Genomic DNA, 15,685 nt, shown 5'->3' with positions numbered 1-15,685 from the left:
TTTTTACAGGTCATGTGACTGTAGTTCTCAGCGTGCAGTTGGGTTTATTTGAACACATCAGAGCAGCAGCTAGTGTTTATCTATGATGCATTCTGCTCCTCTGGACAGATAATAAACGTGTTGTCAGAGATGTCTGGTTTCAGCGCTGAGCTCATCGACTATCTGGAGGGCAGAATAACTTTTGAGGAGTTTGACAAGAGGAGAGACGAGCGGAAAGCTAAGGTGAGTCTCTAGTTACTATTTAAGTTGGTAAATGGATGTCTTAGCTATCTAGCAGACGCGGTAAACTTCAGCTAACCACAGTAAATTCTCCCGTTACATTTAGTTTCAGTGTAACTATTAGACTGTGACGTCTGCTCGGTAATGTGCATTTCTGCTTCGGTCACATGAAGCTGATATTTTCAGCTGTCTGTCCTCTCAGGAGCCCTCTCAGGAGTCAGAGGTGTCAGCTGAAGATGTGGAGGAGGATGCTCAGCCTTCCACCTCTGCACATGGACCGGCGAAAATCGGTAAACTGCCGTCTGTCTGACACTGCATGCGGATTTTATGTGTCTACTGTGCTGATGAAGGGTGTCGATTTGATTTCAGAAGTGGGGGGACACTATGAAATCAGAGGGTCTTCAAAACTAAAACAAAACAAAACAAACATTCATATCAATCTGTCAACCAAGAAACGACAATGAAATTACTTTCTTTAGTAGACATTTTGTCATGTTACAGTAGAAGTTTTGTCTCATCAGCTTTATGTGCAGCATCACAACACCTCATTGTACACACAGGAACTGCTTCAATCATCCAATCAGAGGATTACAGAAATGAGTTTTACTGATGAGCACCTTGAACTAACCCAAAGCATACCTGTTACCATCTAGATTAGTCAGCAAAAGGCAATTTAAATACCAATACCAATACCATTAAACATCCATATAATCCCAAAACTCTCCAAAGTTCAAGAATAGAAAATAGCAAGTGAATTAAAAGCAAAAGTGCTTATATATCAATCAGGGACAAATGTGCCAATTTATCAAAGAAATCATCTTGTAATATTATGATACTGTAAGTGATGGGGGACAAAATCCACAGTCCTCCTTCTGTGCAAAAATGTATTTAAAAGTTTATCTGAAGCTAATATGAAGCTTCAGCGTCCTAATGAGTCAAATAAAGTAGATATCTTTCAACGTTACAGTCTTTTTAGTGCCAAAGTTCCTCTTTTTGTTACTATACTTCCACCACAGCTCAACAGGGAAACACTGTCCAAGGAAACACAAAGAGGGAATTTGATGTTAAAAAGACTGTAAATGTGTCAGATATCCACTTGATATGACTAACTCAGACTGCTGAAGACTCATATAAGATTCACATCAACTTTTAAATGCATTTTTGCACAAAATTACTGTGTGTGGATTTTGGCCTCCATCCCTTACATTGAAAGCACATTTGAAGAGGATCTTTTAATAGCCAGTATGAACAGGAGGAATGATTACAGCGAGGAAAACCTCTTTCACTGTTCATATGAACATCTGACTGCTGTTTCAAGACACACTTGAAAAATTGTAAACTTGTCCCTAAATCAATTAACCAAGAAAATAACTGGCAGGAGTTATTCATACTGCAAATAGTCATTAGTTGTAGCCCCAAAACCCAGAAACCCAGGGCAAAAGTGTCACTGTGTGCTCCTAATGCTTACTACTGTGAGTGCACTGTAATAATAGTCTTTTTCACCAATGTAATAGTAGGAAAAGCACCGGTGTTACTAATGTTTTCTGTGGAAAAGAACTGTTGAAGGCAACAGCTGGACAGTCAGAAGACATTGTTTATATAGATTTTAATTTTAGTAGAAACCTAAATTAGACTTGACCTCATTAACGTGACAGAACTTTGATTGTTTGGAGAAAACAAGTGTCAAAATTGGAATGATGACATGAAAACACTGTTGATACTTCTTGACACGACTCTCCTCTCCCTCAGAGGAGGGAGTCAGCCCAGGGGTTCATCTGGCTTTCGCCTCCATGCTGGGAGAAACCCATGACCCACTGTCTTCACAAGAAGAGGAGGAGGAGGAAGAGGAGGACAGCTTGAGCTATGTTGACGACGAAAACGACGAGGATTACAAGGTGGAGGAGGACGAGGAGAAAGCGGGAAAGGCAAAGGCGGAGGTGGCAGAGAAGAGAAAGAGGGGAGGTGGGGGAGGAGAGAAAGAAGAGCAGGAGGCGGAGGACATGACGGTGGGGGACGTGTTTGCACTGGAGATGGAGCTGAACCGAGAAAACAAGAAGATGATGAAGGTGAGGAGGGAACAGGGACAGTTTCTAGGTGTGTTATTCCAAGGATGAGGTTACAATTGCAGGTACATTTTTTAGACATCTTTTTTACAGACAGTATCTTGGCTCAACAACACCCACTGACTTTCTTTATAACAAATGTAGTAAATTTAAACATGGTCAAATAAATGCTGTTAAAACACAATAAGACATGCAGCTTATTTAAAGAAACTCACTTTTAAACTACAAGTTAAAGTCCTCTCTGTTTCTGGAACAGAAAACACAGAGTTTTCCTCAACTCAGAGTAAACAAACTTTAAACCTGCTTTCTGAACAGACCCCAGCTCTTTATGTGTTTGTTTATGACTCTGTGTGTGTGTGTGTGTTTGTGTGTGTGTTAATGACTGTGTGCGGTCAGGAACGGCGTAACCGTAGCAAGCTGCCCCGGGCTCTGAGAGGCCTGATGGGAGAGGCCAACATCCGTTACGCGAGAGGAGAGAAAGAGGACGCCATCATGATGTGTATGGAGATCATACGACAGGGTACGACACAACCTGTGTGTGTTCTCACGTTTATCTCACAGACCTCCTGGTGTTGATTTAGTCTTATGACAAAAATGCATATTAGTTTTTGTCTTTAGTTTTTTATGTCTTCTAAACATTTTTAGGCTACATCTGTCGCCATCTTTGTTGTGTACGGTTACCATGGTTACAGGTTAGTGTAACAGGCAGTGTATACTTGTTGACACACACAGTGTCCATGTGCTCTGCAGTAATACAAGGGAATGACTCTACTTATGCTCAGCAGTAATTTGAGCTAAATGCTCAAGTCAGCATGCTAACATGCTCACCATGACAATGCTAACATGTTGATGTTTAGCAGGTTTAATGTTTACCATGTTCATCTTAGTTTAGCATGTTAGCATCTAATCTACAGATTCCATTTAGGTCTGAAAACGTGTGATGAATGAATCTCTCCTCTCTCCTCCAGCTCCTCTGGCCTATGAGCCTTTCTCCACATTGGCCATGATCTACGAGGATGATGAGGACATGGACAAAGCACTGCAGTTCGGTCTGATCGCTGCCCACCTGAACCCCTCAGACTGTGAGGAGTGGATCAGACTGGCAGAAATGTCTCTGGAGCAGGACAACATCCGGCAGGCCATCGTCTGCTACACCAAGGGTCAGTCTGACAGTCTGTTCATTTAAAATGAGTTTTAATTGCAAAAACGGCACAAACTGCATTAGAAAGTATCTGGTCCAAGATGCATTTCGGAAAGAAACATCTAATCACAGAGTTTAAAACTCTGTTACGCTTTTACAGTCTCCATTATTTTCCGATGAATTCAGCAACTTTGGTGCTGTACTTTTTTCCCAAATGCAAAGACAGCGTATTTTGAATTCTCTAGTACTTTGACACACTCGCCATGCAAAACTGTCAAAGTAACAGAAACAAAGTTGAAATAATTAAAACTGATCTCCATAATATAATAGGATTGTTACATTATACAACAGAGTCCCGTGTTTTCTATGTTCAGTAACATTGAGGAACATTAAATTAATTTGAAATCAAAAATGTAGAATGGAAATACAGAATGAAGAAAATCCTAACTTCTAAGTTTGATGGTTATTGGGAAATGTGGCCCAGTTCTAGTATTGACATTGAATGTATGGAAAAAGACAATAACATACTGTAAAATCTATATCAATGATAGTTCAAGGCTCAAGATGTTGACATGCAGTTACTCTCCCACAGCCATCAAGTACGACCCCACCAACGTGCGCTACCTGTGGGAGCGCTCCAGCCTCCACATGCGTGTGGGTGAGCACAAACAGTGCATGGATGGCTACCGCAAGATCCTCTCACTGCTGCCACTGGAGGACGGAGAGCACTTCATGCAGCTCTCCAAGGACATGGCCAAGTACAGGACACACACTGACTCATAGAGAGATTGTAACAGCCAGCATGTATTGTACATCACACTGCTCCCATCTGTGTGTTCATTTAAGATGCTTTAGAGAGAAAAAATGTCCTCACTGAAATAACCCATGATGATACTGGACACAAAGACAAGGATTGTTTCTTTAAAAAGCCAGCTATATGTTTTTAAACCAAACATTAGATATTGGATTGTCTCCACAAGAACTCATATTTGCCTGTGTGTGTGTGTGTGTGTGTGTGTGTGTGTGTGTGTGTGTGTGTGTGTGTCCTGTTTAGGAGTTACTATGAGAGTAATGACTTGCCCTCAGCACTCGGTGTGATAGAGGATGCTCTGGCACGACATCCCAACCTGGTCAGTGATGACGTCATCAACATGGCAGCTGAGCTCTATATCGCCAACCGCCAGTACAACAAGGCCTTGCAGGTATACCTGTGTGTGTGTGTGTGTGTGTGTGTACACAGTGAAATCTTACTTGTGTCATTAAGAGAGAGCAGAGAAATGTGGTGTCTTAATGAATGCATACTCTACATGTGTGTGTTTTCTCAGGTCTTGGTCCAGTTTGCAGGTGTAGTTTTGGTCGGGGCTGAACCCAAATCAGACTCCGTAGTTCTGCCGAAAGAAGAGACAGAGGCAGAGACGACGACTGAGGAGGAGACGAATGTTGAAAAAGAAGTTGAAAAGAAGAATGAAGAAGGTGCAAAGTCAAAGACTGTAGAGGAAATAGCAGCAGAGGAGAATGGTGAGTTGCTGTTTGCAACAAAAAAAACCCATCAGATATTTCTTCTAATCTTTAACCTTAATATGGCCCTTTTTCAATATTATCTTGACATATTGTTACTAACATTATTCTGTTTTCATCCTACTTCTTCAGTTTCATGAGAAGTAGAAATGCTAATATGAGGGGAATATTGATGTTTTTAAGGCCCTGTGTGGCCTGTATCACAAAGTGACATAAACGGGTGAATCAGTAATCTTTGGACTCATTTTAAGTTTTCTGGTATCCTGGAGCTGACTCACTCGTGTAGATCACCATGGTAACCTATGCTGAACAGCTAACCTGTGTGGGAGTAGGTTCAGTTTAGAAGATCACATCAAAGCGTGTCAACTGACCATCAGCTTACTGGAAAAATTAAGTCATCATTCCTACAATATCCTGACATGGATAAAAGTACTGAATTTACAATAAAATGACAAATAATGAAGAACATTAGAGACATTTTTATTCAGTGGAATCACCTGCGTGTTTGCTAAAGTAAATCAGAGCTGGTACAAACAATGTGTATGCATCTATGAGCCACTTTGGGACTTATAACAAAGTTACATAACTTACCAAACTAACACACTAACAAATGACGGTTATAGCTGCAGTTTAATTGCGCAAGAGTTTCTGTCATTCCTTACAGGATTCTGTCAGTGTAGAAATATTTTACACTCTTATTCCACCACTGCAGCTCAGGATAACATGTGGCAACTTTGAGAGTGTTAAATGTGATGAGACGAGAAACAATAAGATGATAATTATTGTTATTTGTAATTGTTGTATACTGTGTGTGACAGTAATGAAACATTTCTAATAGATGGAGCTTATCAGATCAAATCTTGCACAAGCTATCTGTAGAAACAGTCTTAATTTACTGTTAACTGAATAAGTTTCACTTCTTCATAACAGTTTGTTCATCATGATACAAACAAGACTGAGAATCTACAGTCAGTCTACAAAACCAGACTAAATTGAACTTGCTTTGTGATACAGGCCTCTGATATGTAGTAGCCAGTATACTGATTGTAGCCAAAATAACTGTAGCTAGTTTGTTGATGTTGGCTGTCTCTATCATGGCCAACCACTCAGGGGCTGAAAATACTCTGGGGTGTAATGAATTTGTCATTTTTATTGCCTTGAGGGATGTGTTGGAAGTGGAAGTCTTTATTAAACCCAAGACACATTAGACTTGAAAAGCACTGACACTAAAACACAGCTGCTCATTCATTAGAAAATGATAAAACTCCTTTAGAAACCCTATTGCTGGGATGACATGTTGACATTTTGAACTGAAGTCAGCAGCCAAAAGAAATTTGTTTTGTTCTGGTGTGTCTGTGTTGCATTGTGTATCTGTCTCTAATGTGTCAGCACTAGATAAGCGAGTCAAATTAATTGTGCACAGACTGTACAAAGTGCAAGAAAATGACTATTATTCTCCGGTTACAAAATTAGCTTGTGCCAGCAGACATGTCTCTCCTCTTTAGTGTGCAGTCAGACTTCACTGTGGATTTCAAGTTGAGAAAAAGGTTCTTTTTAAATTACGTCTGTTCTTTACTGAGCAAGAAAATATGAATTAAATCTGTTGTCATTCTTTAAAGAAACATACAGCCAAATACAGCTTTGTTTTTAGAACTTTCAGGTGTATTTTATTCACACATCAAGGAACATGGCAGAATTTTCTCAACATGCAGAAGAGTTTTTTATGTTTTATCTTATACACAAGCAATGCAAAGTACCTTACAACACACACACACACACACACACACACAAACCAGCAAGCAGGCTGTTCCAGCATAAACATTGGATTCTGGATTCTTTGCCAGATTTAAATTGTAAATTTGTAATGAAATGTTTATCCCGTGTCCTTCTGATGTTGATAAATTGAAATTGGAAGCATGTTGGATATGGTATATTTAGGGGCAAGACCTTTAAGTGCTTTGTTGACCAGGAGAAAAATCTTGAAATCATATCTTTAAAGCATATAAGGATTGAACAGAAGGGGTCCGGGAATGGAGCCTTGTGGGACTCCATACAGTACATCTCATCTACAAGAGATGAAATTATCAGTTCATTAAAATGTTGTGGTGGACAAGTGTGTAAAGCTGAGCTCTGATTGAGCAGAACAAGTGCAGAAACATTTTTGGCATTGGTTCTTTTTTAATGGGTTCGTAATAATCTTTAATGAATGAGTAAACGTGCCAGTCTTGAGACAACAGTTTACTGTGGCAAGTATATAATTTGCTAAATGGAAAAACAGATATTAAAAGAGGTTAAAAAAAAAACCTGAAATTGAAGTCACATAATTTCCAAAAGGTCCACAGTAATTTGTTGTGTTATTGTGAAAATGTAGCTTGTCCTAACAATCTTCATGCCTTATCTGTGAATTTCCTCAAAACTCCCACACTACCTTCCTTCCCAACAGAAACTATAATAGACACAGTTGTTATTTTTGGAGCATAATAATGGTTACTGAGGATGTGTGTGTGTGTGTGTGTGTGTGTGTGTGTGTGTGTGTGTGTGTGTGTGTGTGTGTCTCCAGGTGAAATAAAGGATGTACAGGTACCAGACAGCGTCCCAGTAGACCTGAAGGCCAAGCTCATTGTCTGCCTCATACACCTGCATGTCAACACGCCCCTGGAGGTAACCAGGACGCGCAAAGTTTTCACAACAAGATGAGACAATTAAAATTAAGCTAAGAATCATCACCTCTTATAATGAGTTTTCACTTTGTGGAGGCTGAAAATGGCAATATGTATCAGTCTTCATCACTCTGTACTACCCATTCACAGGGCCTGGTGTCGTCACTGACAGAGCAGAATCCAGAGGAGATTGGTGACTTGTACCTGGATGTAGGTGAAGCCTTCCTGGAGCAGGGCGAGTACATGTCTGCTCTGCCTCTGCTGTCTGCCCTTGTCATATCCGACAAGTACAACCTGGCTGTCGTCTGGCTCCGACATGCAGGTAGGACAACATAGTGATTAAAATATCTTAATTAACAATTGAGACTAAAAATTGAATTCTCCTCATTGATGGTGTATTGAAATACAAACTATGATACTGCTGCTATTCTACTTTTTTTTTTTTTTCAATTAAGGGTAAACCAAGTCCACATAGCATTGATTATCAACAGGTTAGCGATATAAGACTTCCGTCTCTTCACAACATTCGTTATTTAGGAGGAACCATCATGCTGAGAAGTTTGATACACTTGGAAAATGGATGTGTCATGTCATGAGTCCAGTTGTAGTGATGATGAATGACCAGACCTCATAAAACTTACAGCAACAGGTAGCCCTGTAACCCCAGCACAGTGTGTTACCTTGGAGTTAGGACTTAGTAATGGCTAATGACATTAGCTCCCCAACTATTTTTAGTGTCTGCAAAAACATTCTTTCTTTTTGGTAATTATCATTTTCACCAGATAAAAACACAAGTCAAAACAAACGCCAAGGCTATATGTATGTACTGATTTTGTAGCAAGAAGGAATTAAAATTTTAGCAAAACTTGAATGGCTTTAAAAGCTCCATCTAGATAGCTAGGAAACAGTAAAAGTGTAAATGTGAACCACAGTCTTGTTCAGACAGACTGGGAAGTTGTGACTAGAATTTCCTCTTAAATGAGAGGTGAATCTTCAGGAGCATGCATCCAAAAGACCAGTAAAAAAAATTCTAAATTGTGTGAAACTGAGCAGCTAAGGTGCAAGACAGGATTTGGACTAACCCTTCAGTTTGCCTCTGACTAGAGAAAATAACAATCACTGTTACATAAACTCTCCTTGCCTTCATCACTTGTCTCTCACAGAATGTCTGAAGGCGCTGGGCCACATGGAGGCAGCAGCAGATAGCTTCACTAAGGTGGTGGAGATGGCTCCGCAGCACCTGGAGGCCCGGCTCTCCCTGGCCACCCTGCAGCAGCAGCTGGGCCGGCCAGAGTGCGCCCTCAAGGCCCTAGAGTCCATGTATGACAGTGACACACTGGCACAAGACTCATCAGCCGCACAAAAGGCAAGGGCCTGTGTTTTTGTCTGGGTTAGCAGGAGTCAAACATCTCACATTATCTAAACCCAAGTTCTTAATAGGCCTTTTACAGTATTCCCACTGATCATGGAATTTCTGGAATATTAGGGATTTTTAAGAGGAAAAGTTTCTTTGTCTCTTTTCAGGAATATATCACACTTCTCAGCTTCCCTCCAACAATAACCAACAATAATAGGTCTCTTTCCTAGCAGACATTTGACTTGTCATAGTGGTAAAAGCAAAGGTGTTACTAGTATCAATGGCTTTGTTCTATTCAAGTGTCCCGGCAAGTCATGACAGTGTGACAGTGAGCCAGCATGCACCATACCAGGACCCTGAAACTGAAGAAGCTAAATGGAATTAAGCCGTCATTAACTTGATTATTTATCTACATCTGAGCTTTTCCTACTGTGACATGTCAAAATGACTTTCCCTGAAAAACGCCTGTGACACTTGTACACATGTTTATGGAAGTCCATTTATACCAAGAGAAGAAAAGAAAAAACATGAATACTTAACCTTGATAAAATAAAAATACTAATGGTAAGCCAAAATTATGAGATACTAAATCCAAATTTCTAATATCAGAATTGTGATTTAGTGTGTCATAATTTTGGCTAAGTACACGTATTTTTATGATGCATAACTTAACATATTTTTTTTTCTTCTCCTGGCAAGAATATGCTTCCCTACATACATGATTAATAGAGTTCTAACTCTAACTCTAGCCCTGACGTTTTAATGTCCACAGTCTTGTACCTTTGACATTTTATCAAAGAACCAGATATTTTCTAACACAACTGTTAATATTTCATACTGAATTAACCGGGGGAGTTTAATGTTGAAGCCTTAGAGGTGCACCAACTCTGAGTCACGTAACATTGTGGGGAATATGGGAAACATGTGGGGATAAAGCGTCCCCACAGACAACTTCAGAGCATCTGAAATAGCTGTTCCCACTCTTCGACTCTATATTGAACAATTCAAAACCTGAGCTGAGCTCTACCTTTGTGTAGGTTTTTGATAAGGTGGCCATATATATTTCTATTTTTGTGTGTGTGTGTTTGTATACTCACATCTGTATGCACTGTGGTTGTAGGAGTTAAAGCTGCTGCTGCATCGTTCCACACTGCTGAAGACTCAGGGACAAATACAGCACTACCTGGATGCTATGATCACTATGATCTCAATGCTGCTCAAGGTAACAGACAAACACACTCACATGCTCTTCTTTCCTGTCTCAATAGGGCCTTTCATTAACTGCATGTAGACCTTGTACAGACAAATTGTAGCGAGAAATCAAATTGTTACACAGAAAAAGGTAAAACTGACACGATGCAACTGAATGACTGTCACTGGAATATGCAGCATCACAGTAAAGATAGAAAAACAAAAATATATTTTTTCTAACATGCGCATGTTTCCCTGTGTTTGACAAATGATCCACATATGTGTGTCCAAGGTGGCAATGCAGCGTGCTAAAGTGTGTGTGCGCTCTGTAAGTGTGTCGGGTGAGAATCACCTGAGGCTGGTGAAGGCTAAAGACATGCTGCCGGAGATCGCTGACCAGGAAGCTGCCTATCTGGACAACACTGGTATGTAGTGTGTGTGTGTGTGTGTGTGTGTGTGTGTGTGTGTGTGTGTGTGTGTGTGTGTGTGTGTGTGTGTGTGTGTGTGTGTGTGGGTGTGGGTGTGCGGTGTTCATACCTGGTAACCTGGCTAATGGACAGAGGCTGGTATAGAGAGCCTACAGTTGGCAGGAGCAGCAACAAGCAGAACAGTTGGCGAGATATTGTTCACTGTCAGCATTTATTAGCAGTTGCCATATGTGGAGAAAGAGCTGTTAAGCACACCTATAAAGGACCATATTCTAAGCTTTACATGTTACAGCTTATGAAAATACAAATATATACCTGCATTATTGCAGCCAATATTCTAAAGCCTTCCATATGTTTTCAGATTGATTTCTGTGGTTGCCAGTAAAGTTACTGCAGTATGGAAATTGACTTGCAGCTAAAATCTGATCTGCATTTAAAAGCCATGTTTATAGGCAGTTATACCTGGAAGACAAACAATAATAAACATGCTGAGTGTAGATGGTAAAGTTTTTGTTGCTATGAGATCATCTTTTCTCAGCTGGAGTTCCTCATACCTGAGAACCACATGTAGTTTCTTTGGACAACTTTCAGCCAAGTGAATTCTATAATCACTGTGATTTAAATAATTTACCTGTAGTGTATAAACCTTCTCTAATTTGAAATGAGTTAATTGTTTCAGTTCAGGTGCATACAGCCTGTACTTGATGCAAGTACATTTCATACATTTTAGTGTTTCAAATGACCCATTATTTATTGATATGTTTATTGGTCCCATTGCTTTGATAACAGTTAGAAGCTAGTTGATTTTATGTCCTTTTTTTGCCCGTAGTATCCCACATCAAATGCAGATCTCTCCTTTATTTTGTTGTATAGTTTATTATGAGGCAGTATTTAACTCCTTATTCACCAGCAGATTGAAGTGCTTTCTCAGTGACCTGCATATTCATATATAACATACAGTACAACAACATTTTTAATCATACCTGTAAGAAAAAAAAAAGGCGTAACTTGTTATCTGTAAATTTGCATAGAAGTTCATATTAGCAGGTTTGGGCTTACAGGGGAACTCCAATGATTTTCCACATCCGTGTGTGTTTCCAGATGTTGAGGAGTACTACTGCATGTTTGAAAAAAGTTGTAAAAAGCCTTTTGTGTCTCTAGAGGGAGCTGTGTGAAATCTGTTAAATTGTCTCAAGCGGTGTCACTTGAGTCAGCGCCAGTTAGGGCTGAAGACTACAAGTTTGAAAATAACAAATATCCGGGGGTGTGGAGTTAGAAAGCAGTGAGGTCAGCAGACCTCTGTAGCCTGCTCCTCATCTCTGCTGGAGGCTAACAGCTCCAGGCTACATTAGCCACTAGCATAACACACCCAATTGTCCAAACCAAACTATTAGTGGCTGCGTTGCATTGTGGGTAATGTAGGCGTCAGGTCAGAGTTGGATTGTTCAATTCCCATTCCATTAAGGTAGAAAAGCTCTATATAATTTCACTTAATTTGCCATAAAATAAGGATATAAATAAGGATTTTGTGCTGTTTTCCTCTGCTCACTGGTTTTGGAAAAAGTCTACTAAATCAACTGGCACCTCTGGTACCAGTAACAACTAACAGCTGTTTAAATAAATTGAAACAAAATAGCAACTCAGGCTAATGCAGTAGGTATGTAACGCAAACAGGTGTAAAATCTCACTGTGATGGATTACATGCCCCAAACAAGATCTGCTAAGCAATTCAGAAAGCAGGTAAAAGTAATTTTATTATGATACTATGATATTGTACAGTAGTAATCAAGATACTGATGCTTTACTGATGGCATACAGTTCTAATACATGATACGTAATTCTGTCCCTGTGTTCAGGTAAAACAAACGTCCTGTCCAGAGAGGACTGGTGGCAGCTGCTGGTGACCTGCCTGCTCACGCTGTGTGAGGCGCAGCGCTACAAGGAGGCCGAGCTGCTGGTGGAGTCTGCTATGGAGTTCTATTCCTTCTACGACAACAAACCCAGGAGGAAGGAGCTGGAGTTCTTCGGCCTGTCCGCAACCATCCTGGACCGCAACCACTACAAGGCCTACAACTATATCAGGTACACTAAGATGGACAACTCCACTAGGTGGAGAGCTTATTATTTTTTGACAGTTGTTGAAAAGTAAAATATAAATCATCTGCTGTCTGTTTCTCTGTGCTCAACAGACTGATGCTGATGGAAAATGTGGATCGGTCTCAGCTTTGGAATATTTTCAACCAGGTGACTATACGTTTGTGTGCAAAAATAAACCTTATCATAGAGCAACACGTCAAAAAAAGAAATTCATTGCCCTCCTATTACGTAATATAGCACATTAAGGCTCTCAAGATACAACACCATCTCTGTTCCTGTACATGTGCCTGTTCGTGTGAACGTAAATGAACATCTTTTTTTTTTTTTTTTTCCCCCCTCAGCTGACGATAACCTCCCAGCACCAACGTCACCACCGCTTCTGTCTACGTCTGCTGTTAAAACATCCTGACAACCACGCCCTGTGTGTCCTCTGCGGACACAACGCCATGGTGTCAGGAAGCTTCAAACACGCTCTGGGTACAAAACATAAACAGACTACTATTACTATGTTTTAACTAATTATGGAACGAATGGTTTGATTTGTCGGAGCATCCTTCTCAGGACATTCAGGTTTGTTCACTGTGTTCTTGTTTTTCTGACAACACAGCTTGATGTTGTGTGTTCTAGCAGCCGATACTCTGTAGTATGTGTGTATGGAGTTTGTTTTCACATTCATCTGCTGAAAGGGGAACGTTTTTCTGTGCTCATCTTAAATCTCAGTGTACCTACAATCATTATTTGTGACATCATAACTAGTTTGGAGACAATCGTGGTCCAGTATGCAATTTTGATGTGGGAACTTGAAGCCTCCAGCGCAAATACAACTGAATCTTGAGACATCTTGTGTCCAGCAGTTAAAGGATAGATTCAGAGATTTTTGTTCTAAACACACTGTAACTTTGATAGATAAAGACTTGATTTAGCTAATGATGCTGAAGCCTCATATTGGCTTCCGCAAAATTTTGGAATGCATTTTTGCACATGACGTGCAGTCGCTTTCTGAGGAAATAGCTTCAGGGTCAGTGTGGAGAGTGGGAATTGTTACAGCAACAAAGACCCAATGCCATGTACATATTGACATGCCAGTATTGTATTAAGACAGACTCAGAAAAACCTGAACCTATCTGTTAAATCTATCGTAGTCAGTTATTATGAATAATTCATACTCTAAGCTGCCTAAATGGTAAGTGCATATTCACAGATTCTGGATTTTTCACACACAAGCTATCTTCCTTCATCCTTTAAAAGACTTGAGAGTTTTGTGTTTTTTGGAAAAGGGCCAAAAAGTACAACGAGTGGACACGGGAGCACATTACTATTGATGAGGAAGTAAAGATAGATTTTTAGAAAGCAAGGGCAAAACAAGAATGTAGAGTATGTAGCAGTTAGGCTGGTGCCTGCTTACATCTATCACATGTAGGGTCCATATCTGGTTTCGTCTATCGTCTGAAACACATTTTCTAACATCTTGTGTGTCTTCAGGCCAGTATGTTCAGGCCTTCAAGACTCACCCCAACAACCCGCTCCACAGCCTGTGTGTGGGTCTCACCTTCTTCCACATGGCGTCTCAGAAGTATGTAGCCAAACGGCATACACTGGTGCTGCAGGTACAGTGTGTGTATGGTTACTCATTTAGCTTTTTAATTACATACACTAGTCTGTTTTTCTTAAATAATCATTTTTTGTGTTTTCAGGGTTTCTCCTTCTTATGGCGGTATGTGGAGCTGCGAGGAGAATGTCAGGAGAGCATGTACAACCTGGGCAGAGCGTTGCACCAGATGGGCCTCACACATTTGGCCATACATTATTACCAGAAGGCACTTACGCTGCCTGCACAGAAACTGGAGGTGGGTAATCACATAACACAACAGACCAGATCACTGGGTGTGTTTGGGAGCTCAGCCTGCTGTATTGTAATCACTTTAAATTTAGAAACACCTCCCTCACTTTTATTTAGGACATAGATAAATGGACCTACATCCAAAACTCTTTCTCTTGCCAGTTTTGCGGTAGACCTCAATAATAGCAGCCTTGTGAGATTTTTTCCTCTTTTTGTCCGTCACCGTCTCCACCTCCTCCTCTCCTCATCCCTGCAGGGTATCGCTGATGATCAGGTGGATCTGAGGAGGGAGATCGCCTTCAATCTCTCCCTCATCTACCAGGCCAGCGGGAACGTGGAGATGGCCCGCCAGCTCATCAACACACACTGCATCGTTTGAAAATACATCTTTGCCAGTACTGCTAATTTTGAGTTTGAGTTTTTACTGTGCAATAATTGCACCATAAACATAGAAGGGACTACATCTAACAATAATGTAACAATAAATACATACATAAATAAATAGTTTGATTAACAAATAAATTAATACATAAATAAAAGCTGAAATGAATACAAACATAGGGAAATGTAAAAATACATGTTGGTAATTAGTAAAGGAATAAATGTCTTTCCTGTATTTATAAATCTGTAAATCTACATTTATATCTGTAGTTTTGCATTTATATTTTTATCTCTAATTTTATTTATTTATGTATGTTAAGGAAGTCAATGGTACTAACTTGACTGTGAAGTGTGGTTAGCCACAGGAACAATTTAAATCTATTACTTTTACCCTGCTTTTACCAACATGTATGTATAATTTAATTACTTATATATGTATTAATTTAAGCTTTTATTTATGTATTATTTTACTTGTTAATTTAATTATTGTTTTATCTATGTATTTATTTCAGCAGTTACATTCTAAGGCATAAAGACAGTACAGTTTTTGTAAATGAAACTTTTTCAGTCTAGTATGTTTGTATGTATATATATATTTTTAATAATAAAAAATAAGTTTGATGTTTTCTGATGTGATTTTTTTTTACCCCCACAGTAATGACACAAAGATGGATGAACAGACTTCTTTTGTTGTTGCAGGGATTAAGGCGTTGGGATTATTTGCCTCCATTTTTCCTATCCTAACCGTCTGCTTGCATCATCTTTCCTCCCCGGGTCAGTGCACTGCATC

General features: G+C 39.8%; 1 protein-coding gene across 1 annotated transcript; it reads left to right on the top strand.

Annotated features, from left to right (window-relative positions):
* Nucleotides 1-15,453, top strand: gtf3c3 (general transcription factor IIIC, polypeptide 3). Its single transcript, XM_044344906.1, has 19 exons — nucleotides 1-222; nucleotides 422-509; nucleotides 1,969-2,285; nucleotides 2,679-2,802; nucleotides 3,251-3,442; nucleotides 4,016-4,181; nucleotides 4,478-4,625; nucleotides 4,749-4,941; nucleotides 7,502-7,602; nucleotides 7,752-7,923; nucleotides 8,765-8,967; nucleotides 10,079-10,180; nucleotides 10,442-10,574; nucleotides 12,434-12,659; nucleotides 12,767-12,821; nucleotides 13,016-13,151; nucleotides 14,157-14,281; nucleotides 14,369-14,521; nucleotides 14,771-15,453. The coding sequence occupies exons 1-19, from the start codon at nucleotides 130-132 to the stop codon at nucleotides 14,891-14,893; spliced, it is 2,850 nt and encodes a 949-aa protein (XP_044200841.1). The 5' UTR covers nucleotides 1-129; the 3' UTR covers nucleotides 14,894-15,453.
* The last annotated feature ends 232 nt before the right edge of the window (nucleotides 15,454-15,685 follow it).

This window comes from Thunnus albacares, chromosome 24, assembly GCF_914725855.1.
Source record: "Thunnus albacares chromosome 24, fThuAlb1.1, whole genome shotgun sequence".
Classification (NCBI taxonomy): Eukaryota; Metazoa; Chordata; class Actinopteri; order Scombriformes; family Scombridae; genus Thunnus; species Thunnus albacares.
The sequence above is the reverse complement of the archived record's forward strand: the minus strand, read 5'-3'. Positions and strand labels throughout refer to the sequence as shown.